Raw genomic sequence first — 23,430 nt, forward strand, 5'->3', positions numbered from 1 at the left:
GTGCAATGCTGCAATGCACTGTGGGCTGTGTACTTCGCCTTCCTGCCCAAATGCTTGATAAAAGAAATTTGAAGGAGGGAAGAAGGAAAAAGAACCATGCATTTTGGTTTCATGATGCACACAGTCTACTGAACTTCAGTCAGGGATATGTCAGGACAAGATGCAACACAGGAAACAAACAGGAAGTGGTTCATGTTCTTGTCAGATTGGAAGAATGTAACCTGCCCGACAGCCCGCCTATTAATTATGCTATCAAAGGGTAACTGCCTTCCACAGAATCGTACAGAAGCTCGTTCCAAATCTATTCCCAGAAGGACTTGCTCTCTTTGTGAAATATTTTGGCTCTTGCGACCCCATTTTCAGTCCAGGAAATACTAGCTCTTGTGTTCTGCAGGTTTAATTAAAGAAGAATCAATAACATGCATGTTTCCCCTATGCAGGGGGTTTCTCTTCTTTCATGGCAACCCACTGGGACTTGTGCCCCCCTAGCAAGCTTGGTCTGTTGATATGCTTGGACAGACTCTCCAGGTTTTTCATTTTACTTTTCATGTTTGCTTAGAACAGGGATCTCAAACTCCGCTCACGGATGGTTGCAGTGTCGCCAGGTTTTTGTGGTTTCCTCTCAATCAGTAGGCAGTTTAGTCCTTGGAGATGGGAGCATGTCAACTGAGCAACTTAAATTAAGCCCTTGGGAACTGAAATGCACCAAAAGCCAGCGGACACTGTGGTTCTCCCGGACTGGAATCTCAGATTCCTGGGTTAGAGATACAGTACATTCTTAATGGGGCTGGTGCTGTCTGGAAAGCCTGAATTTTTAGCCGACAAACTGCTCGATGATGAATGCTTTTGATTGGGGTGTAATAGCTAATTCTAACTGGACCTGTGACTCTAAAGGCAAAAAGCCAGTATCTCCGGGTTTTATCGAGCTGTTTAATAGCCCGTGGAATAGTTCCTGTCCAGGAGAGCCAGCTCCACTGGTCTGAATCCTCAGCCAGAATTGATTTAATCCTTTTTGATGGATCCAACAGAGAATTGCTTTTATCTTCTGATGAGCAATTTCAGCTGTTGTTTTCTAAGCCAATTAAGTCTATAATGTCCAGTTATTTATTCCCAAACCTATTGTGGCCTGCTGCGATTATTACTTTCTCATTGTAAATTACAATGAATGATTTCGGGGTGGGTGGGTGGGTGGGGGGGGGTCTATATTTTAATCAGTGTTTTCCAATATTTGTTACCCTACATCAGCAATACCCAGCATTCGGTGTGGTCTAAGCTCCCCTCCATGCAGCCTGACGAGGACCATAAAACAGGAGCAACAACAGTAAATTATTTAGGGAAACATTCTTGCACTCAGCCAGTGCGCCCTGGACTGTAGATTAAAAATCTGTTTTCTCAGCCCGGTGCTCGGTCCCGAAATGAACTGCTAGCGAGCGCTACCAAGAGAGCCTTGCTTTTGGCTGCAGTTCAGGGCTTAAGTTCAGCCTTTTAAGCGGAGTGCTCGTTCTGGCACTCCCTAAACTAAAACTTCATTACAGCCGTGGTGACTGACAGGCTGCGAGAATCAATAGCCTTTCATTTTTCTGTCCTGTCATTGAGCGGATGGGCGGCAAAATGCTGACAGCTTTATATTTCACTTTATATCTCTCTCTTTTTTGATGGGCAAACGCTAAATGCAAGCAAATGTCTTAAACGGCAAGTTATTTGCACAATATGCACATTTAAACCGCAGTATTCACATTTATTTTGACATGGTAGTCAAATAATGGTATACGTACGTCACTGCCATTGTCAAGCAGAAAATTGTTGCTTCTCTTCAGCAAAATGGGAAAAAAAAAATTCAGCCGCCTTATTTGTGAAAATTATTTCCCATTTGATTTTCTCCTGAAATTGCAGTCTGGAGTTGTTCTTCTTGGGTCTCCTCTACCACCAGCGCCTGTGTAAGGCTGTAGCATGTGTGTGAGAGCTGGCGGGATTTAGCAGGGAGCTAACTGAGACTTGTCTGGGTGCTTACGGGGATTAGGAAGGAACTAGTGGGAATTAGCTAGCTGCTAGTGGGTATTTGCAGGGATCTAGCAGGAATTAGCTAGGTGCTAGCGGGGATTAGCGGTTAGCTAGCCCGAATTAGGTAGGTGCTCGCGGGTACCAGCAGGAAGCTAGCCGGAATTGGCAAGGACCTAGTGGGAATCAGCAGGGAAGCTCTGGCAGAATAAAGAAGTCATGACAACCGTTTCTAAGCAGGGATTGGTGGACTGCAGTGTCAATCATAACTCTGCAAACGGTCAATTGTGTGCTGCCACTGAAGGCTCCAGTTACAGTCGGCTAATCCCATAGCTCATGCTCAATGGCTAGGCTAAAGGGCCTAGTTTGCGCTAGCGGCGAGCGCATTACTGTAACTGAATGATTTAGTCTTCATGTGTGGGAAGGAGGCTTTGTTCTCTGACAGGAAGCGTTAGAGAATCACCACTCTGTATTCATATGTACCATTTGTATGCCTTGGCCTAGGAGTAAAAATCCACGGGGTTGTTGTTATTTATGGGATCGTTCCCAGACTGTTTCAGAGGAAAATTGAATTGAGCGTTTCAGTGTGTTTCTGGGCACGCGGCCCAGATGCCTAGTTCAGAGAGGGAAAACATTTCTCTGAAGTTGGTATCTATTATCTCAGAATCATTCCGTTGTGAAATCCCGTCCGCGTCATTACTGCGGTCAGAAAAGGGCTTAAGTACCAGGATTGATTTTTACAGTCTACACATGTCATGAAATCCGTTTTACTCGACAGCCAACAGGTTAGTATGGAACTGAAATGATTCTGTCCCCATTTTCTCTTCTGCATTTAAATTGCGTATATGCAAGTAAATATACCCAGCAAAAAAAAAAAAGGATATGTGCTTTTGATTGGCCAGTTCAAATCCTGGGACACGAGCACTCCGAAGATGTTATACATTGATTCTGAAGGCTCGGGCTGACATTAGGAAATTGAAAAGTAAACCTCTGCCCTGTGTGGGGGCTGGTCTGGGGTGGGGTGGGGTGAGATGGGGGAGGGGGGGTGTATAGATGAGAAGTCAGCAGTGTCAACCAAAACGGGGGTGCTGACAGAGTACATCAGCAAAAATGTGAGGAGCTTGAATTACTGGGTAAGTCTAAGTTGCTTTTAAGTTTATATATTGCTTTCCGGTTGTCATTGTTTTAACTATTAATACTCTGAGGCTAAGTACTGGACACATTGTGCTTTGCGACCAAATTAAGTAATCAGTTACTATATAAAAAGGTGAAGTGACACATTCTCTTTGGTATGGGTCCTGGGTTTTCAACTGTGATTCCACAGACCCCTGGGGGGTCTTTGAACATACTGTAAGAGGGTCCTTGGCCGTACTTATAGGGTATGGACTATGGACAGATTTGGGAAAATATGCATGCCTTTGAGCTGAATAATCAGGTGACTGATCTCTGTTAAATATGAGCTGGTTATCAAGGCTGGAATGGGCTTACATCCTCCCAGGTGTCCAGCAACTAAAAATTACACTTGTTTTTATATCAAATCTTTCTTTATTCTTTTCCCTTTTAGCGATTATGGGTTATTTAAGTTATATAAGTTTTTTAATCCTCACTGTGCACCTTGAGCGGTGAAGACATTGGAAGGTAATGTATAAATTGATGGTGATTATTATTATCATCTAGGATAAGGACCAAAGTACTGACTCTTTTCAGTGGAGGGATATTTCAGTCCTGCTGCAGTATTTGTACAGTAGAGCGGGGCATCGTTAGCATCCTATTGGCTGAGAGTCCATCCTGGACGCCACTGCGGAGGTTTAAATATTTCAGTAACAGACCCGGTCTCTGGCCCGTGGGCTCTGGTTTCCTCTCGGAGGTCAGGCACGCCAGGAAGCTCAAGGACACTGCGAAACGAAGACCTTGCACCTCTGCGCTGTGGGCCGGCCGAGAGCCAAAATGGCTACTCGTGAACAGAATGCGATTGGCTGGCTGTGGGTGCTCCTGTGGTGTGGGATGCTCAAATGCACTCGCCTCATTGTTATGGCAAGAGGCTGGACTGGGGAATGCAACGTACGATACCTGGGCTAATTCATCAGTTAACCTCAGGTGTGCATACCTATTAGGCGGAGGGCAAAAGTGGTAGTGACCATCTCTCCTCTACCCCATCACCCTTGGAGATAGATGCATTTAAATTGTGTGGCAGGGCAAGTTTTTCTAAATTTATATTTATTTATTTTTGCAGCCACCTTGCATTAAATCACCGTGCGTTTCATTAGGTTTTGACAACACCCCACTGAGTCTTCACTCTACCAAACATTCAAAGCATCGCTCACCCCGATACTGACTACTACTGACCTGATGAGCATTGAGGTCCCCGCACGTATTTAATACATATTTGCCGTGGTGTGTAGAACAGCGTAGTTTATGAACAGGGTAAGCCGAGGAGGGAAGATGACATCACACAGCTGCCGGCCTCTGGGCCAGCAGATTAGAATCCTGGAATATTGAGTCGGGACATATTGACAAGCTTGTCAAGCCCTGCTGTTCCCATGGTAACGCAAATGACCCACCGTCAATTCGGTGGAGGCTACTTTTGCCCCGCTCTCAGTGATTTGGAAAATGTTCTGCTTGCTGAAGTCTAGAGGCCCCTAATGTTGTGGATAAACAGCGACAGATGCGGTCTGTTCTCTCACCCCCTCCACCCCACCCCCCCACCCCCCCCCTCGGTTATTGGCTGTTTATAAGTGAATCACTTTCATATCATTCTCATTACATCTGGACATTCATTCTGAGAAAACGAGTTCTTCGAAGGTGATGCCACTGCAGTAGTTTTATTTGAAAGGGCATATCTGTTTGGGGGAGTTCTGAACAGGGTTGTACGACAATCCATGTGTCTCTGCGTCAGTAGTTTTATGTGGTTCAGATGGAGAGGATATGGATGCGTAAGGGTCTAAAGAGGGGTGTAGGATTGCTTCCTGTCTCTGATCATGCTCCCCTTCCTGAGTCCTGTGGGAAAAAAATGGAGTTTTATGTGGACGAATTTTCCAACTCCACTGCAAGTGCACCGTTTGCTTTTTGTTGATATGCAAGTAGTATCTTTTCACTGCGTGATAAAACTAGCTGTTAATAATATCCACATAAAGGGGGGAAATGGCAAAATGGAAAGCAGTTATTTGTGTGTGGATATGGCTGAAAGAGATGATGAATAATACTGTTATTCGACCACTTAATTGGGAAAAGCCTGAATTGTTTAAAAGTCAAGCTGCACTTCTTTTTGCGACTGATTATTAAATGAAAAATGAGCTTAACTTTCTTATCTGAGCCTCGAGCTCTGACAACATTTTTCCCTCGGTCATGCAAAATACTTTTTTGTGTTTATACAACTCCTGGTCTTGGATACTATTCTCTGTTCAAGTCAATTCCTAATTTTCCAGTGTACAACTTGCTAGAATGTAGAAAGTCTTTGTGATATGTGAAAACAAGCTCTCCTTTCTGAGAGCAATTACCAAAATGGTGTCATCAGACTCAAGTGATTTATCGAATGTTGAATATGGTTTCAAAATGGATTTAAACCAACCGGTTTCGTTTAGCCGAATTGCGTCTTCCAGCATACACTGCGAATAATGTTTATTAAGAGCGCCGAACGCTGACACAATCGCACGGAGAGGTGTGTATATACAGTAGGGCTTTTAAAAAGCTGGGGTCTGGAATGATCTGAAGTGTTGCCGTAATTGTGTTTAATGGCTGCCTCTTTAACAGTGGGCCTTGTCATTGACAGATGACTGTAATCGAGGTGGAGGTAATTAGCGGTAAGATGACGTACTTCACGGGTCGTGTCGTTCTCCGGCACGGGCGCTATTTTCAGGTGCAATATTATGTGTACGGCCCCGCCAGTCATTACTGGGGCTGACCTCGGCCACTTCGCTTTCATTACTGCAATTTTTCAAGCTCGGAGCTCCAACCTCGGCAACTTGACTTCTTCCCCTCCAGTCCTTCTGTCCATCCTTCCAATCCCTGCTTTCCCTTCCGTTACCTCTGTTATGCTCTTTCTTTCTGTCTTTCTAAGAATTATATGAACATTTTTTTACGTTTGTTTCCTTTTGTGTGTTTTTGGGTTTTTGTTTTTGGGGTGTTGATATTGGTGATTTGTGGATTTTTTTTTTCTTATGGCTAATGAAGGGAAGTGTAGTCAATTAGTTTCTCTCTCTATCTCTCGTTCTCTCTCTTTCTATTTCTTTCTCTCACTCTCTCTTCCTTTCCCTCCCTGCTGTAGTTGAAAGTGATACCACTTCCACTTTGTGCCAGTCACTTGTGGTTTTAATATAGTGTAACCAGTCATGTGACGTCCCTGTAACCTGCTGCTTCAGTGCTGATTCACTGAGGAGATGCTAAGCGCACTGCTCTTTTTTCCCTCTCTCTCTCTCTCTCTCTCTCTCCTCTCTCTCCTCTCCCTTGCTCGCTCGCTCGCTCTCTCCCCCTCCGTTCCAGTGGGTGGAACAGGCTCCGCCTCCAAGACAATGGGTCTGCGAGGTTGCAGCGTCCACAGATGGTGCTGCGCGCGTCGGGGTAGGACCTCCCCGAGCACCAGAGAAAAGCGGAGGGGGAAACTCCGAGAGAGAGAGGGAGAAAAAGGGATAGAGAGAGAGAGACGGAGAAGGGAGAGGGAGAGAGCCGCTGCTTCGTGCTGGGAGAACGAGGTTAAAGCTGCGTCTCCCCAAAGCGCCGATGACCTCGCTGCTCCGGCTCCACGTGCTGCGGCCGGCAGTCTCCCGCCACCGCGCGTGACATCACCGCCGTCCCGCCGTCCCGCGGTCCCGCGGAGGGCTGAGCGCAGGACCCCCGCTCTCTCCCGAAAGTGGAGCTCAACTTCTCTCTCAGAGAGACTTCTTCTCTTCTTTTTTTATTTTTACTTTTTTTATCCTGAGGGGATTAAACGACCCCCCACGCCACCCTTTCTCAAGATGAGCAGCTGCAGGAGGAGGTGCAAGAGGGAGATTCTCAAATTCGCCCAGTACCTCTTCAGGTTGGTCACGGGCACCCTCAACACAGGTAAAGTTGGACTCTCCGTTCTCCCTTTAGCTCTGGAGCTGGACGCTGGTGTCTTTAGCGCTCCTTTTCCCCCCCCGAGGGGGTCTGTTTCTCGTCCGAGGGGCTCGCTTTGAGGAGAGGGGACGTTTTTCGCCGGGTCTCCTTAAGCTTCCCCTCCCCTTTTTCGACGGTCCCTCGAGAGCCGGGGCTCCCTGCCGAGTTGAAACGGTTTTAAAAATAGCCCTGCGCTCGCAGATGAGGGTGAGCGCGAGGTTAAAAGCGGCTAATCGTTGCCGGGCTGGTGGATGGAGCCACTCAGTCACCGTGACGCTCCGCATTAGAGGCCGCTATGTAAACATTTGTGTCTTTGACAAAGATACAGATGTGTGTTTGTCTGAGGGCGTGCGTGCGTGCGTCTGTGTGTGTGTGTGTCTGTGTGAGCACTTGAAACTTAATAATAGAAGGCTTTCACGGAAACCTTAGCACAGGTGTCTTGTGATATTTGTGCTTATTCAGTTGTTAAAGTGGATAAAAATATCACTGTGAAAAGTGCTGTTAAAGTGAAATTCTATTCTCATAACTGGATCAAGCAGCAAATGAAGTATTTGCAAATATAAAAACATTAATTTCCAGTGGATCATTACTTTTGATCATTTTTATTGGAACCATTAGTACATGACAGTTAACCAATACCGTGGTATCAAGGTCGACAGCTCTGCAGTGCTGTGGAAAACTCACATTTTATGCAGGATTTATGGAAAGCTGCATTAATTTAGCCCACCCAGTAAATATCTGAAGGTAATGGATGTGTGATGAATGGTTTTCTGTTGGTTATTTTTGGTTGGTCGGGTCTGACCAGGTGACCTACAGTGAATAGCACTGCACAATGCACGGCTTGGAGGCGAGAAATAGTGCTGCTTCATAATTGACCTTGATGATGCATTTTTCTGTAACTCTGATTTCTGACATTTCCAACGATTTGAAATGTCATTGCTCTGTTCTGTTGCTATGGAAAGTTATAGGTCTTACGCTTCTGACAAATAAAATGCTCATTCTGTCTGTCTGATATTTCTCCTCATGTTAACGTGAAATGGTATTGGAGATCAACCTAACCCCAGAATCGGCTGCCTTTTTTCCTAACTTCATTTGTGCCCTCAAAATTAGATGGAGAAATATTATTAATTTAGGTGAAATTAGATTGGATTATATTTGATTAGATTTGGCGAGGTTGGATTAAATTAGGCTAAATTACGGTGTGGTTCACTAATGTCAAGGATAACAAGGCACACAGAGAGAATAGTCTCAAGGAATCCACAGGATTTGATTAATTTTTAGTGTTTATTTCAGGAATGCACATAATGAAATAATTGAATTGAGGATTAACTGTTGCAAATTGGTTCGAGTATAAGATGCCATGATGAATTAAGTACAGGCCCGTTGATGGATGAATTCCTGCTCATATTCTTGTGTAATGCTCTTATTGCAAAGAAACTATAATCATATTTTCCCCTAGGGAATGACCCATATTCTACTAAATTGCTGTATTTCATATCCTGAAGGCATGACGAGTCTTTTCTACATGTATTTAAATGGTAGTGATGGGAGAGACTGGTTTCATGGACTCCATAATGGGTGGGGCTTCAATGAGTTGTCAATCACTGACTTTCCACCAATCAGAGGGTTGTGCTCTCTGCAGGGAAAACAATGATTGTTTTCAAATCATTGCCCTTTTGGTTTCATGAGACTACCTGTCATTGCTATCAAGATATATATATTCTTTAATAGATTGGCTTGATTGTACAAGACCTGAACATGTACTGTAATTGCATTTTGTAAAACACTGCTGTCAAATGGCTTGTGCGGAGTCTTGCTTCAAAGATCCTGCAGTCTTTCTGTATATGAATTATACACTGTGTGGACAAGTCCCTAAGCAATGAAGAAATGCTCGTTGTTGCAAGTGTGTAATTTAAAGCCAAGCTGTAAATCTGCACAGCAATAAAAGCTGCATTTCTTAGGCTTTTTCACTGTGATGGGGAAAGTTTTGGAGAAAGTGGAGTGGTTTTAAATTCTCCTATTCGCTATTGAAAAGGTGCATTGGTTTTCAGAAGTGTTCTCTGTTGTTCGGTTCTACCCAGTAACTACTATGTCCTGACTGATCGGCCCACTGATGTTTTGTTCCTGCGCTGTTGAAGACATCCTTCAACATCAGTCATGAAGGACTTTCACTGGACCTATAGTCCCCCCCCCCCCCCTCCATTTTCTGCATCTGCGACTGGAAAATGAGACCCAGCTTCTGCTTTTAAAGCATTATTAGGTATCGTATGTGTCCCCTTTCTTTGTGGAAGGAGATTATGCTGAGTTTGTCTCTCTTTGGTGTAAATAACCAGTCCTTGGCTTGATTTGACCTTGCAGGGGTGTGCAGTTTAAAAGCAGCATACTGGATCAGTCTACTGCTCTGTAAAATACGCATCTTTGCTCACCTTGAATATACATCAGTACTGCAAATATGTGGACTTTGGAAAATATAATGCTTAATATTTCACAGCCGAGTGTTGGTTTTAAAATATGATGGAAAAAATGTATTGCTATATAAAATCTATCTAACACAGCAGCTACCATGTATATTTGCTTATATCATTGCAATATATCGATAATGTCTTTTCAGTACACATTTGATATTAATTTCTGTGAGGGTAAGACTCCAGAAAGTGCAGTGGAGAAGGTCCACTTTGCTGGTTTTTGCAGTGGTCCTTTCCATACCATCTGTTGAGTCTTGTTTCTTGTCAGGAGGGACATTTACGGACCTGCTTTATTGGATCATGAATTTGAATTATTAATATGACTTCTCATATCTCAGTCATTTTTACAGGACACATTAAACCCGTCAGTGGTGCTGCGTATGATCCATTGTCAGTCCGTGACACATCAATTAATGATTTAAGGATTCACTCTCGCTCGTGAGTGTTGATCAAACCATTCTCTGCGGATTTTATAATCGCGTCAAACACGTCAGCTTTCACGTTGATTTTCCTGGGGCTGTGCAATGCAAATTTGCTCCAAAACGCAAATATCATTGCTATGCACGAAGAATAGCAATCGTTTTTCCCTTTTTATAAAATATTGATGTTTATGCCGAAAGATTCGCATTTTTAAATCCAGTATGTATTGTTTTCATTGAAATAACTTGTTTTTTATGTAGAAATTTGTAAAATGACAAGTTACAAATGAAAAATCGTGTTTAAAATGACAATAAGAGGGACAGTATTACTAAACCAAGCCCGTGCAGGCAGTGCCGATATTCTAACACTCAATGGCAGGTATGAGTTCAGTCATTAGTGCTCTTTATATAAATAAATAAATAAAATACAAAAAAATTCATAACAGTTGCTAGGTGTCATTCTGCTTGGCTGACCTAAATTAGTGTTTATATGAATCTCTGTGCAGCCGATGGTTGAAAATCAGCAAACAGTTTATGGTGGGAAGGCCTTGAGTAAATATGAGATGTAACGGTGCAGGATGGGTTCGACCCAAAATGGCTCCTCCCCCTGCATTCCCCCAACTCTCTTCAGCTGGAGACTCTTCATCTTGCACCCTTGTATCCAACTTTCTGCTTTTGATTTTTTTTTTTTAATACAGTAATGCAAAACAAAATTACACAAACACAACAATGCAAATATGCACACCTACCCAAAAACCCACCCATCCAAGACAACCACGTGTGGACCTATGCACCCACAGGCACAAACCTGTTCGGAAAGGGGCGGGGGCTCTGGCTTTTCATTTAAGCTGATGTTTAATGTATGCTGCATGTATAGATGATGGTGGCCATGGAATTTTCACGATCCATCGTAAATTTATGCCTGAAAAGCCAACTTGACGCTGTGCCAATGCGTTGAGTAAAGTAGTAATTGATTAAAATGGTTGAATTTTCAATTCAATTGGGTAACGCCATTCAAATTTACCGCTTGGTATTTCAGCTGCGAGCGGCGGGCCATTGACAGAGTGAAGGGCGGGCATAAATCAGCGTCCCTCATGCACTTTGGGTAATAAAATGAAAATGTATCGTCATTGGCATTAATGTAGTTTGTCATGGATCTGATGTGTTTCCAAGTGCGCTGGGAAATCTGCGAGGGTCGCAAATTTTTGCCTTCCCAGCATATTGATTCCTTGGGGGAGAAGTACGCCTCCACCAGGGCAGGGCAGGGCGGGGCGGGGGGGGGGGGGGGGGGGGGGGGCTTTGGGTGTGTTTGGGCTTAATAAACAGAGTGATTTATTTGCTTACTTTTGAAGAGAGGAGTAATTTCGGGGGGGCTATTGCATCCATTTATTATCTTGTCAGTGCACCCTGACTTCGGGCCCCTTTGTTGGTAACATTTGCTCATCTGCCCCCCCCCCCCCCGCACCCCACACCCCACACCCCACACCCCCTCTTTTTATTGGTTTGGGCTGTCAGGTCCTCGGTCTTCAATTTGCCCCTGATCATAATGATCTTTTAGAGAGTTTTTTTACCCCTATGTCTCCGGAGTGTACGATTGTCACCGCAGGCCTGATTGGTCGACCCCTTTTCACCACGACGGGCTGTTATTTTTGGCGGTGACATCACTGCATTTTCCCTCCCTTTAAAAAAAAAAATAAATATAAAATCCGGCTCCTAAATGGGGAAAAACGTTTTGACCTCGTCTCAACCGCCGGCGTCTCGACAGCCCTCCTCACGCTCGTTTCCCCGCCGCAGCGGGGCGAGCGCGACACCCTTCCGTGGGCGAGCCGTTCCGCCACGCGGTCACCGCGGGGGTTATCGTTGATTTTTTGGGCGGTTCGACTCGGGGTGTCGATACAGTTCCTGAGGACTCAGCAAGAAGGGGTGATTTATTTTTCCCTTTTCTTAACCGATTCATTTCCTGTCCTCTCAAAGTACTGCCGTTGCAGTATTGGGACTATTGAGGCGTGAAGCTTCTCTTGGCCCGTACCCTGTAGTGCAGCGCCACAAAACACTGCGGGTGGAACGAACCCGTTATACCCGCTGTGCCAGATGAGATGGCGGCTGCTTATGTTTGTTCTTTAGCCACAGCTGTGGAAGTGACATTACTGTGACATTCCCAACTGGTCGTGATTATGTGATTTTACGACGTAATTCTCTACTAGCATCTACAGTATGTACCATATGGAATGGCAAGCAGCTATACTGATTAAGTTGGTAGGAGTATGAAGTTTGTACCCTGATTTGGGAGCATGCGTATTTCCATCCTGGATGTGCAGTTTTGCATTAAATTAAATATTCGTCCGTCCGTCCATCCATCCATCTGTCCGTCCTCTCTCGTGCTCGTCTCATTCACCTGTCCGTGACGGCGGTGCGTTGGAGGAAAAACCGTACAGGTGGGCGGCTGCGCCATGCTAATTTGAGTTGCCGGTGACCTAGAAACATGGTGACGAGAGAGGTTTGGAAAAAAATAAAAGCTCCTGCTGTTTGCTGGACTCTGGACCAGAGCTCTTCCTCCATTTCCTGTTCTCTCAACAGGTGGCTGAGCTTCTTAGACCAGCAGGCTCACTTGAGAGGCAGGGACAGGTTTTATATTGGACTGTCTAAAGCTGTACACACTTTCCTTATGTTTAGGCCTGTATTATTTCTGTGTTTCAAGCTACACAACGAAAGGTTTTGTGTTTCATTAAACTCCGCTAATGTGAGTTCAAAATGTGGGATGTGAACCTACATCGCGCATCGAGTGGGCTTTGTTCAGGTAAACTGGGCGCACATGATGAATGATCTAGTTGGGACCAGCGCACGCCGGCTGGGTTTTTGATCAGTGGGGGAAGTGCAGTCTGTTTCCGGGCTCAGAAATGGCCGCGATGCCGCCCCGTCACTTTGGGTGCTTCCCTATAAGATCTTAAGCTGCTTTCAGTAACTCTTGGCCACACAAAGCCTGGCTATTTTTCCCCACCTCTGGTGGGTCCGCTTGTTTGCGGTGGTATCTCGCGACGGGATTAAAGAAACCCTCTTATTGCTCTTTCTGGGGCTCAGATTATCCCTGATCTTCTGCTATTGCCCAGTGTGCCTTTACTGGGCTTTCCGCTGACATTTCTGCTCCGTACGCTTCTCGTTCCACGGCCTTTGCTGCCTTTTCTCGCTGCAGAAAGTTAAAGTCCTCCCCGGTGTTTTGTTCCAGTCGTCTGGATTTGCTAATTAAGCACAGTTCTTCAGCCAGGAGGTAGGACAGTTAGTGAAATCAGCTGGCTGAGTTCATGGGTGGAAGAAACACATGGCGGGACTTACTTTCTGTCTCCTGGACTTTCCACCTCTGGTTTTGTAGGAATTAATGGAAATGGCTTAGAGATTTTTATTTATTTTTCATTGGTAGAACTTTGGCAGTCCTTCAGTGTCCTGCTATAAAACCTTTGGCTGAATAGGAAAGGGTGAACGCGATGCGCTAACACGCAATCTCAGGTCTTAAGCAGGGGTTCGATTTCAGGCGGTTTATATTTGGTGACGGGATGTCCACGCACAGCCCTGTGGGATTCCGCTAGCTTCCGAAGGGTATCTCAGTGATGCCGCGCTCGCCGAGTGTCCATTCTAGATCCTGCGATGTAACCATAAAAATAGTTTTATCGATTCTGTCCGCTTGCCATTATACCGTGCTGAAAAGCTTTGAGACCTTGAGAGAGAGAGAGAGGGAGAGAGGGGACCACAGGATATGAACGGAAGGAGAAAATTCATTTGAGGTGGTTAAAAGTGGATATGATGGACAGATCCTAGGCGTCTGAAGGGCCGTGCCAGGTCTTGAGTGTGTGGTGTGCTCACTGTGCTCTCTGTAAAAGTCTCCCGATGCAGTATCACCGCTCCACCCTTCATCTCCGTGGTTTATTTGCAGGATTATCACAGGAGTCTAACTGGCTAATTATCTCCGCTTTAAAGCAGAGCTGTCTGCACGGAGCACACGCTCAAGGCCTCTGTCTCTTCGGTCTCGCGGCGGTCCAAGCCGGTTAGCGAAGGCGGTGCGGACGGGAGCGTAACTGACGAGCTGCTCTGTTTCTCCTCTTCCTCGTCCCGGGGGTTTCTCCACGGTGCGCGGTTACATGTCCGCGCGAGCGCCGATGTGTAGAACAGCGGCTTGCAACACGAGCCGAGCGCGCTCCTGTTTCCCCCAGCTCTGCTTCCTGTCAGATATTACAAGCGCTCTCGCTCTCTCTCTCTGTCTCTCTCTCTCACCCTCTCTCTCGCTCTGTCTCTGTCTCTCTCTCTCTCTCTCTCTCTTGATCTCTTGCTCTCTCTGTCTCTCTTTCTCTCTCTCTTGATCTCTTGCTCTCTCTGTCTCTCTTCCTGTATCTCTCTCCCTCTTCCAGTCTCTTGTGCTTGCTTTCTCTCTGTTTCTCTCTTTCTCAGTCTCTCCTTTCTCTTTTTCTCTCTCTGTCTCTTTCTCTCCCTCTCACTCTCTCTCCCCCCATCCGCCTCTGTCTTTATCCCTCTCTCTCCCCCCCCTCCCTCTCTATATCTCTCCCTCTGTCTCTCTTCCCCACTTTCCTCCTCTCTCTCTTGCTGTCTCTCATGCTAGGACTCTGTATTCCCAGCCAAACACTGAATATTTCATACAGGCTGCAGATTGTGGCCCCGTCTGATATCTGCGCATTCCATTTGAGGCGGCTTTGAAAATGAGATTTTTTTAGTTGTATTTCTACACACCAAAGCTGATGGTTTTTTCCCCCCTTCATATCTGATCAGAACTTTTCTGCAATGCTATGAGCTGCATTTGATCTTTTATAGATCCACATGACTGTGTCGTTCTCTCCCACTGATTTCTTTTTATTTGAATCTAATAATCAACTCCTTTTGCCAGATTATAGAAACTTGTGGCTTGGCCTAAGAATCACACTGCAGCCCACATCAGATGAAGCATTTATGCAGTGTCTAGGTATCGCCCAGCAGTACACAGGTAACTGTATAATTAGCGGTACTGCTTGCAGATTGCAGCACCATCGTGGCCTTCAGCCTGAAGAGCAGATTGGTCGAAACACATTGTGCAAGTACCTACAGCTGCTATCTATTCACTGTCCACCTGTTTTCGACATGCTCACCTAATAAAGACTGCATGCTGGTTAGTTTGCTTGCTCAGCTAGGCTGTACGGTCCTGTCCTTTCGCACAGATTTTGCAAAGCGGCCACACACCTCCCAGCATTTAGTTTTTAAACTCGCCTTAATCGGAAACTAATTGCTTTCCAGAGTCTTGTATCCAAGCGCGTCTTTGCTCTGTGAACGGGAGTAAGTGTGAAGCGGTGCTGGATTCCTGTTCCCAAGCTGATTCCTGTCCCTGCCGCAGCGGCCCAAACGGATCCGTATTTGATGTAGGTGGGGTGAAGGTCGAGCTGTACGTCGAGCCGTTCTTGGGTGCAGTAGGTTTCACGGTGGGTAAGGGGGGGTGGGGGGAGGGGGCGTTTTAGCGTCCTCCAGTGCCTCCATGCTTGTCCAGACCCGGTGGCGACGGCGAAAAGAGGCTGCATTAACCCGCAAGCTCTGGGGAGCGGGAGCTTCTTTTTTGGCCTGGCCGGTTGCAAGAAATTGCACTCAGGATGCCAGACGTCTCTCTCACTTACCTGCGGAGAAACGAGAGGCGCTTTCAGAAGCCTGGATTTCGATCGAATGGCAGTGACCTTGGTTTCAAAACTCGTGTTGAATTTTTACTTTGTTTGTGTTAGACACAGCATCATAACTTTTTAGCTAACTGCCAAACCAGCCCATGCTGTTCAAGAAATCAGAACATGTACGAGCTGCGAAACAGGCAAAGTTGAGGGAAAAGTTGAGGGCAAACAATCTGCACTTTTTAAAGTCAGTTGCGGTATATGATACAAAGGCAGTGTATATTGATACCTTAACTCTTGCTGCAGCTAAGATGTCTGTATTTGTATGTTTTTCATGTTCTTTTTGTCAGGTGATCAGAACACCTGTCAGAGCCAGGACAATATGCTGGGTTTGGACACGGTCCACTTTATCATGTTGGCAGTACTGTAGCAGTGATGCTCTCCGGCTAGCCTGTAGCTCACTGCTTGTCTTCTGCTAGGATCGGAGCTCCTGGCCTAGCTTAGCGTCAGTCAGGGTGGCATTGACATGTCTGTCGCCAGGGTGGCACTGACATGTCTGCCGCCAGGGCAGCACCCCCGCGGCTAGCGAGCGCGTGCGAGCGATCAGACTCTGCCTCCGCCCAAACGTTCACTCTCCCCTCCTGGCTCGACGGCATCTTGCCTTCGCCTTTTCATTTTTAGAAAATTAGCCAGCGGGGGGTGTCTGCCAAAACAGCGACCAGAAGGCCAGACGACAAGTCCCAGACAGAGCTCAACAATTTGCGGATCTATTAGCATTTTTGTTGTTGCTGTTTATAAATGAGAACTGAAATGATACTTTGTAATAAAGGCACCTCACAAGTACATAATGAATTTGTGTAAAATCCAGATTCCTTTTGATTGTGTTCCCATTTAAATTAACCCCCCCCCCCCCCCATTAATTTTGAAACAAGTAATTCTCTAACCATGAGCTTGTTACGGTAATGTTACCCTCGGGGCTGAGAGGAGTAATTACCGTGTCATGTCCTTATCACGACATCTCTTTTTTTTTTATCACCGATAAGTATATTTGGAAATGAGAGGCGCTGTGTCGGAAAATTTACGAGATTTCCCTCCTCTTGCTCATCCACTCCGATGCATGGCGCGGTGTGCCGTCGCTGATGGTTACCGCCGTGAATTCGCAGCTTTTGGGCCGCGTCTCCCCCCCCTCTCTCGACTTCGAACGGCGACTCGTCGCCCCCATGCCTCCCTGGCGTAGCGATCCCAGGGTGGCCGTCGCTAACCGCTAACCTTCGGCACGCGCCAATTAGAGCCGTTGGCAAATGTAATCAGTTTTTCCCATTTGCGCTAATGTTTGTAAATGAGGGGGCCCTTCGGGGTGCAAAGCGGCGGTGTATTTTTAGAAGCGGCCCCCGGCGTCTGTGTGTGTGTGTGTGTGTGTGTGTGTGTGTGCGCGCCGTTTATCACTGCTGGGTTGGAGGAGCCTGTTTATAAACCTGCAGGGGTTCGAGACTGCAGGAGTTGCAGGAAGAAAGCAAAGGGAAGAGCATTGGAAAACCAGGGTTGTGTCCTGTAGTTGCTTTTATGTTTTTGCACTGTTGCAGATTTTTGAGGGCAATGTCCATTTGTATTTGACTCCAAAACAAACCGTCCAGCTGAAGCTGAACCAAGCTGCACCAATGAACACCAGTTGAGGCTGATAAGCCACTGCACTCTCTGTCTGTTCTTTACTTGTGCATCTTTCCTTCTTTGTTTCTTTGTGTATCCTTTCTTTTATTTCTTTGCATTTTAATTATTTTTTTTAACCAGTGAACTTCACACCTGGTCCAGGCAGGCTGCAGGGTCCGCTGGTTTTGGTTCTTACTTGGCACTGAATTGATCGATTTAAAGCAGTCTATTACACAGTTAAACTCACCTCTCTTGGTTTCTTGGGTCTGAATTGGCTGCTGATATTAAGGTGGGGGGTGGAGGGGGGGTGGGAACAGTAGACCTTTGGGCCAGGACCAGGAATAAAGATCACGCCTTTAATTCATTTCATTACTCATCCCCAAGGCCTCTGCTGTTGCCCATTCACTCCATTGCTTTCTCTTGGCACTCGAAGAGACCTCAGTGCCGTAAAACATCGGTTGGTTTAAATTGGTTATTGAAGTTCTGTTGCCTTGGCTCCTGGCCTTGCTGGTGTTCCAGGCGCAAGCAGCAGCAGAACCGCGATAGTGTAGCTTTAATGGTGTCCTCTTCCTTTAATTGGTCACTTTTATATTTTTTATAGAATGAAGATCAAAGATCATTGTTTTATGTTCTTTAAATGGGAGGAAGGTTCAGTGAATTATATTTTTCAAAATACGAGTTAAAATCAGCGTTGTATGTTAATTAAAATAAGAGTTAAGATCAGTTTTCTATATTTTAAATAAGAATAAGGATCAGTGTTTGCAATACCTTTTGGTCAGTCACATTCCAAAGGTCGCTTTCTGTCTGGATTTTCATGGTCCTGACTGTAAATGAGGGTGTGACTCCGTGCAGCCGGTTGGTATAAAATTGAAGAATATTGACTTCTTCGCTAACAGGGAGTGGACTGAGAATTCATGTGGCCGTTTCAAGAAAATTCAATGGATTGACATTTTGTAGGCCGCAGCTTAAGAGGTTCAACCTGTATAGACGCACTTCCTGGGTACAGGAATAGAAACGATGTGGTGCTCCACATATAGGTTATATATTCCAGGCAATGCTTTCAAGGCATTTCGCATTGCCACCAAATTGAATTCTGCTTCAGAATTGCTCTGGGTCTTCAGAGAAAAGGAGATATGGCTCTCATAAAATGGCGAGATTGATGCTAGGCATTCGATCTGGGGTCCAGGTCAGCACGCAGTGATTTCTTACGTTTCTTTCTAATTCTCTTCCATGAAGCGGTTAAAGAGATTTGCCGTATCCGCTCGGACGTTTCAGCATTTCGTTCTCAAGGAGAAGGCGCGGTGTGTGTTTCATAAGGCGGTGTATGTTTCTAATGTGATGCCGTGTAACATGTATACGCAAACCGGAATGAGCAATGAGGTGGTTTGTTGCATTGGCTGAAATATGCCTGAGAACACTACCATCACCAAAATGCTTTTTTTTGCTGGGGTACTGGCTGTGCACCAAGGAGGAACACAGCATCCAGCTTACCGATTGAGCATCTGTGCCGTGTACATTCGCTGCCCACTGGCAGTGCTTGGGTGTGTGGTTCTCCTGCATGTAGCCCACATCCCATAAATCACGTTGTCGCGTGTAACGCCCACTCATTGCTCATTGAAACCTTACGCTTAATACTTGCCTATTCGCATTATATAGATCATTTGTTTGATGTTTTTAAATGAGTAATCGCCTAATCTTATTTATATATGCTACACCGGAACTCTCACTGTTTAGAGGGACGTTATTGCTGTAGTGACTAATGGGTTGGCCTTGGAACTCAGAGGTTGCAGGTCCAGTGTGAATAATTAATATCATTTTTTTTTTCTTGCACGATGTTAGTTGTGGTTTCGTTCCTCACGACCGCTATTCACGAGCCAGTTGACCCTAACGCACAGGACGAGCGGACGATGGCTGAACTGGGTGTCACAGACCAGACCGGTTGGTACAGAGGAAGTTTGTTGGGTCTTGAACCTGAAACTGTGGCGTTACCTGGGAATCAAACCTGCACCCGCTGAGTTTCAAGTCCTATTGCCCAACTGCTTTTCCACAATGCCCCCCCCCCCCCTTTGGAACCATTCTAGTGGGGGAAGCCATCTATTCATTGGTAGTGGTCTACAAGGCCACGAGGGACCTGTGATGCAGCACTGGAAACTTGCAAGGGGTTGTCGTCTAACCTCCATAACATATAGACGATATAAGGGTGAAGATCTTTCTTTTTTTTTTTTTTTCATATACTGCAGACACCCAGAATATTTGTGTGGAACAAAAAAATTAAAAGAAATCCATTTACACTGTTGGATAGTTTTCAGCATGTTTCAGTCTAGACCAAACAGCAACTTAAGCATGGATTCCATCAACATTTGGCCTCAATTTCACTTACAAGTACATTTGCTTTAATCAATACGTGGACGCAGAGCGATCTTGTACTGTAATTCAAAGCACGTTTTAAGTCACTGAATAAGAGTCTGCCAGATATTTAAATGCATTGGTGTTTTCTCCACAAACACAGTTTAGCAAGTTAACTTTAAAAGTGAATCAGCTGAGGACAAATTAATTTAATCTTAATCAGCAATATATTTAGCAGATGCTCTTATCCAGAGCGTCTTACTTAAGCTTACTATTTTTTCCATACAATTAATTTGTGATTTAATTTGTGCAGTTGGTTATTTAATGAAGCAATTCTGGTGGCTCGATCAAGAGTACAACGCTAGGGCCTCACATGGGATTCGAACCTGCAAACTTCTTGTGCGGTGCATTTAAAGTGAGCCCTCCTCTGTCCTCTGCATCAAACTGTTCCACAACTGTATGTGGCAGCTAGCCATGCATTGGTTCTGTTTTTTTTTTTTTGGAAAATACGTGCCATTGTGTGTCAAAGGAATTTAGAGACAGGTAGTCCAGTTTTTGAAGACATTTTTGTGATGCGTCTTCTCCATCGCCATGCTGCCCTTCTGTGATCGCATTAATAAATAATTTGGTTCTCATAAGCTGCAGATTCATATATTGTGATTTAATTGAGTATTCTGAAGATATCTGGCATAAAAGCGGGAGTTAATTTTTCATTTGTTCTCGTAAGACAATGTGCATACAGTCTAATGGTCTTTTGGAAGACTGAAACCAGATTAAAACAGCGTTGTGTGCCTTGAGTGCCTGTACAGAAGTGCTTGCTGGGTAATTACCTCACAGTTGAGTGCGTTTGCTTTTCTCCTTACTGCTGTTTTGTGAAATGTCTCGTACTGGCAGCGCCGGATCGTGATATCGCTCTCTCTCTCTCTCTCTCTCTCTCTCTCTCTCTCTCTGTCTCTCTCTCTCTCTCTCTGTCTCTCTCTCTCTCTCTCTCTCTCTCTCTCTCTTTCTGTCTCTCTCTCGCTCTCTCTCCCCCTCTCTCCCCTTGCTCACAGGAATTCACACCAGCTCACTGCCGCATCATGAATTATAAGCTTGATTACACCCTGTACGGTTCCACTGTACAGGGAGCGAGGAGCGGGGGGGGGGGGGGGGGGGGGGGGGGGGGGGGGGGGGGGGGGGGGGGGGGGGGGTTGGGGGGCAGTAGCAGAGTTGGTTTCTTGCCGTAAGACCCGTGTGTTCCACCGCACCACAGCCCTCTCCAGCTTCTCTCCTCTGTGCTGCCCGTCCTTCAGCCCGCAGTAATAATTCATTATTAGCGCAAAGCCGGTCCAGTTCACATCGCACCCTCGCGATTTTCCTCACTGCGTTTTTTATCGCTATTAATCATCGTCATTACGCTTCAAATTATATGGAGCTGCTCTGTTTTACTGTGCTGTAGACGACACTTGAAACGAAACGTTTTTGCGTGTCCAGATTTTGCTCAGGGCCTGCGTTCCGTGCTGTAAACGGACTGAAATATTAATGACACTTGCGCTGGATTTCTGTGGACCCTTGTTTTATTTTTAGTTTGATTTCACATTCATTGTAATTTTATTCTTCCATGAGTTGCACAATATCATAAATAAGGCATTGTAATGCAGCTGCACTGCATGGTGTTCCTGGCTTTTAACCGTTTGAGAATAAAATACACCACTGGCCTGCTCTTTTCTTGCCTCTGGCTACAGAAGCTTAAAAGCATGTGAGCCTTTTCTCACTGATCAAAAACAAACTGAAAGCAGCCAATCTCCTCAAGCTGTTAATATTTCACACACGCGCTGAATATTACAATATCGGCGTGACGAGGATTAATCCATGGTGTTAAGAGACAGACTTTGATTTCATTACTACTTCTGAGGACTAATCTTCTCTGCCTTACAATATAACTGGTGTGCATTACATGTTATTGACTATCGTGCTTATTGTACGTCTGTGTGTGTGTGTGTGTGCGCGCCTGTGTGTGCGTGTGTGCCTGTGCCTGTGCCTGTGTGTGTGTGTGTGTGTGTGTGTGAGCGTGCGTATGCGTGCGTGCCTCTGTGCGTGCGTGTGTGCATGTGCGCGTGTGTGTGCCTGTGTGTGTGTGTGAGCGTGCGTGCGTACACACGCATGCATGCCTCTGTGTGTGCGTGCGTTAGCGTCACTCAGGCCTACATGTGACAGGAGATTGGGCGGTTGGAGAGTGACAGAAATCTGGTGCAGATGCGGTTATCTGCTGTACTTGGCGGACAGCGGTGATGGGAGAGCGCTGCTCTGAATCCGCCCCTCCGTTCCCCGTGTCCTTCCACTGTGCCTCCCCCAGACACCTGTTCCTCGTGTTAATTTGCGGTTACATAATGGCGCGTGTCACCTTGTGCCAGCCACGTCCCCTCCTGTCCTAATGGAAATCCTTCAGATGGAGCGGCACTTCTGCTGTACGGTGACCTTGAATGCACAGCTTGTACCTGATACTCAGAAACTCTGCTTCGGCTCTGAAGCTTTTGAGAGTAATAAAGAGCAAGTTTTTTTTTTTCTGTAACTCCACTCCATTGGATCATCTTTTTGCAAGCTGGGTTTGGTCAAGAAATTTTGAAGCAAATACCCTGGTTAATATGTAGTCTGTGAGTCTCATCTCTGGCTTGTTTGTAAATAAATTGCTTTATATATATATTTGAGCTGTGGTCCTTTTTAAATCCTTCGATGTCTGAAGAATTGGCCAGCTCCGGGACAGACACATGCTTTTAAATAATTAAATGTAATTAAATTTAAGATATTTTCCTGCAGCGGAATGGTAATAAAACGTTCCCTGGGTGGAATTCAGCTGGCCCGTTGTTGCCATTCGTACCTGAATCTCATTCGACGCGGAAAACGTCGCCTCCCCCGACACGGAACACCTCTGACAAGTTCAGCCAGTCGGACGGACGGCTGGAATGAACCTTGATTTCCGAACGGAGAAAAAAATTCCAATTTGTGCCCAGGGGTTTTTTTTTTCTTTTTCTCCCCTCCATCTGCGGGACGGGGATGAATTCGACTGCGGCTGTGAGGAGGAGGGGGAGAGGGGGAGAGGAGGGGACGGGGGGGGAGGGGGGTGGCATGAAAGTCACCGGGTTGGACGCCGCCCCTCGCCGGTCCCCCGCTCGACCTTGGTGGGCGTCGCTTCCAGGACGGCGATTTTCTTTCCGTAAACCCCGCTAATCCGTCACTCTTTGCCGGTCCTGTCACAGACTATAATCTGTGACATAGAGGGCCCATTTTTTTCCATCATCGCCACAGCGACAAGGAGAAATGCCTTTTCTTTAACCTTCCCAGAATGCACTGCATGCGTTTCTCACTGCTCATGGCTGGAAGATTGTTCCATACCGGTAGCGTAGCCAGAAATATTCATACAATGGGCCCCCACTAGGTGGGACAGATCTACAGAGGTTTGGCTTTCACAGTTGGGTGTCGTGGATCGGCTAAGGTAAATACTATTTTGGTGGCCAATAACCCCCCCTATCCCTATGCAGTAGTTTCATACAGGGGTCAAAGTAATCAGACATGTAGCAGTTTTTATTCCAGCTGGAAGGCTGCCAGTTATACGCCAAGCTGATATTCATGTTATCATGTAGGTATAACATGGACGTTGTATATTATGATCTTCGAGGGCCTTTAACTGGAAAAGAATTAGCAATCAGACAGCCAGGCACGTTACAAGCTTGGGTTGCCTTTACTGTTATTTCTGTTTCTCTGGGACCCGCGTCCGGTCCCATCTACATCCTTCAGCTGCCCCCCTGGGATTCAAATGGCCCACTGCTGCAGACCAAACTGTGATTACTATTGGCCTGTGCCCTGCAGAGCAGCCAG

General features: G+C 45.9%; 1 protein-coding gene across 2 annotated transcripts in view; it reads left to right on the forward strand.

Moving 5' to 3' along the window:
* LOC118231985 (Kv channel-interacting protein 4-like) overlaps nucleotides 1-23,430 on the forward strand; it is a 159,576-nt gene that overhangs the window by 26,081 nt on the left and 110,065 nt on the right. The window contains exon 4 of one of the 2 annotated variants that reach the window (XM_035426466.1): nucleotides 6,478-7,038. The exons of the other annotated variant lie outside the window; for it this stretch is intronic. Within the exon in view, the coding sequence (XP_035282357.1) occupies nucleotides 6,478-7,038 (561 nt within the window). The remainder of the gene's footprint in view (nucleotides 1-6,477; nucleotides 7,039-23,430) is intronic. 2 annotated transcript variants of the gene reach the window in all.

This window comes from Anguilla anguilla, chromosome 7 (genome assembly GCF_013347855.1).
Source record: "Anguilla anguilla isolate fAngAng1 chromosome 7, fAngAng1.pri, whole genome shotgun sequence".
Taxonomy (NCBI): Eukaryota; Metazoa; Chordata; class Actinopteri; order Anguilliformes; family Anguillidae; genus Anguilla; species Anguilla anguilla.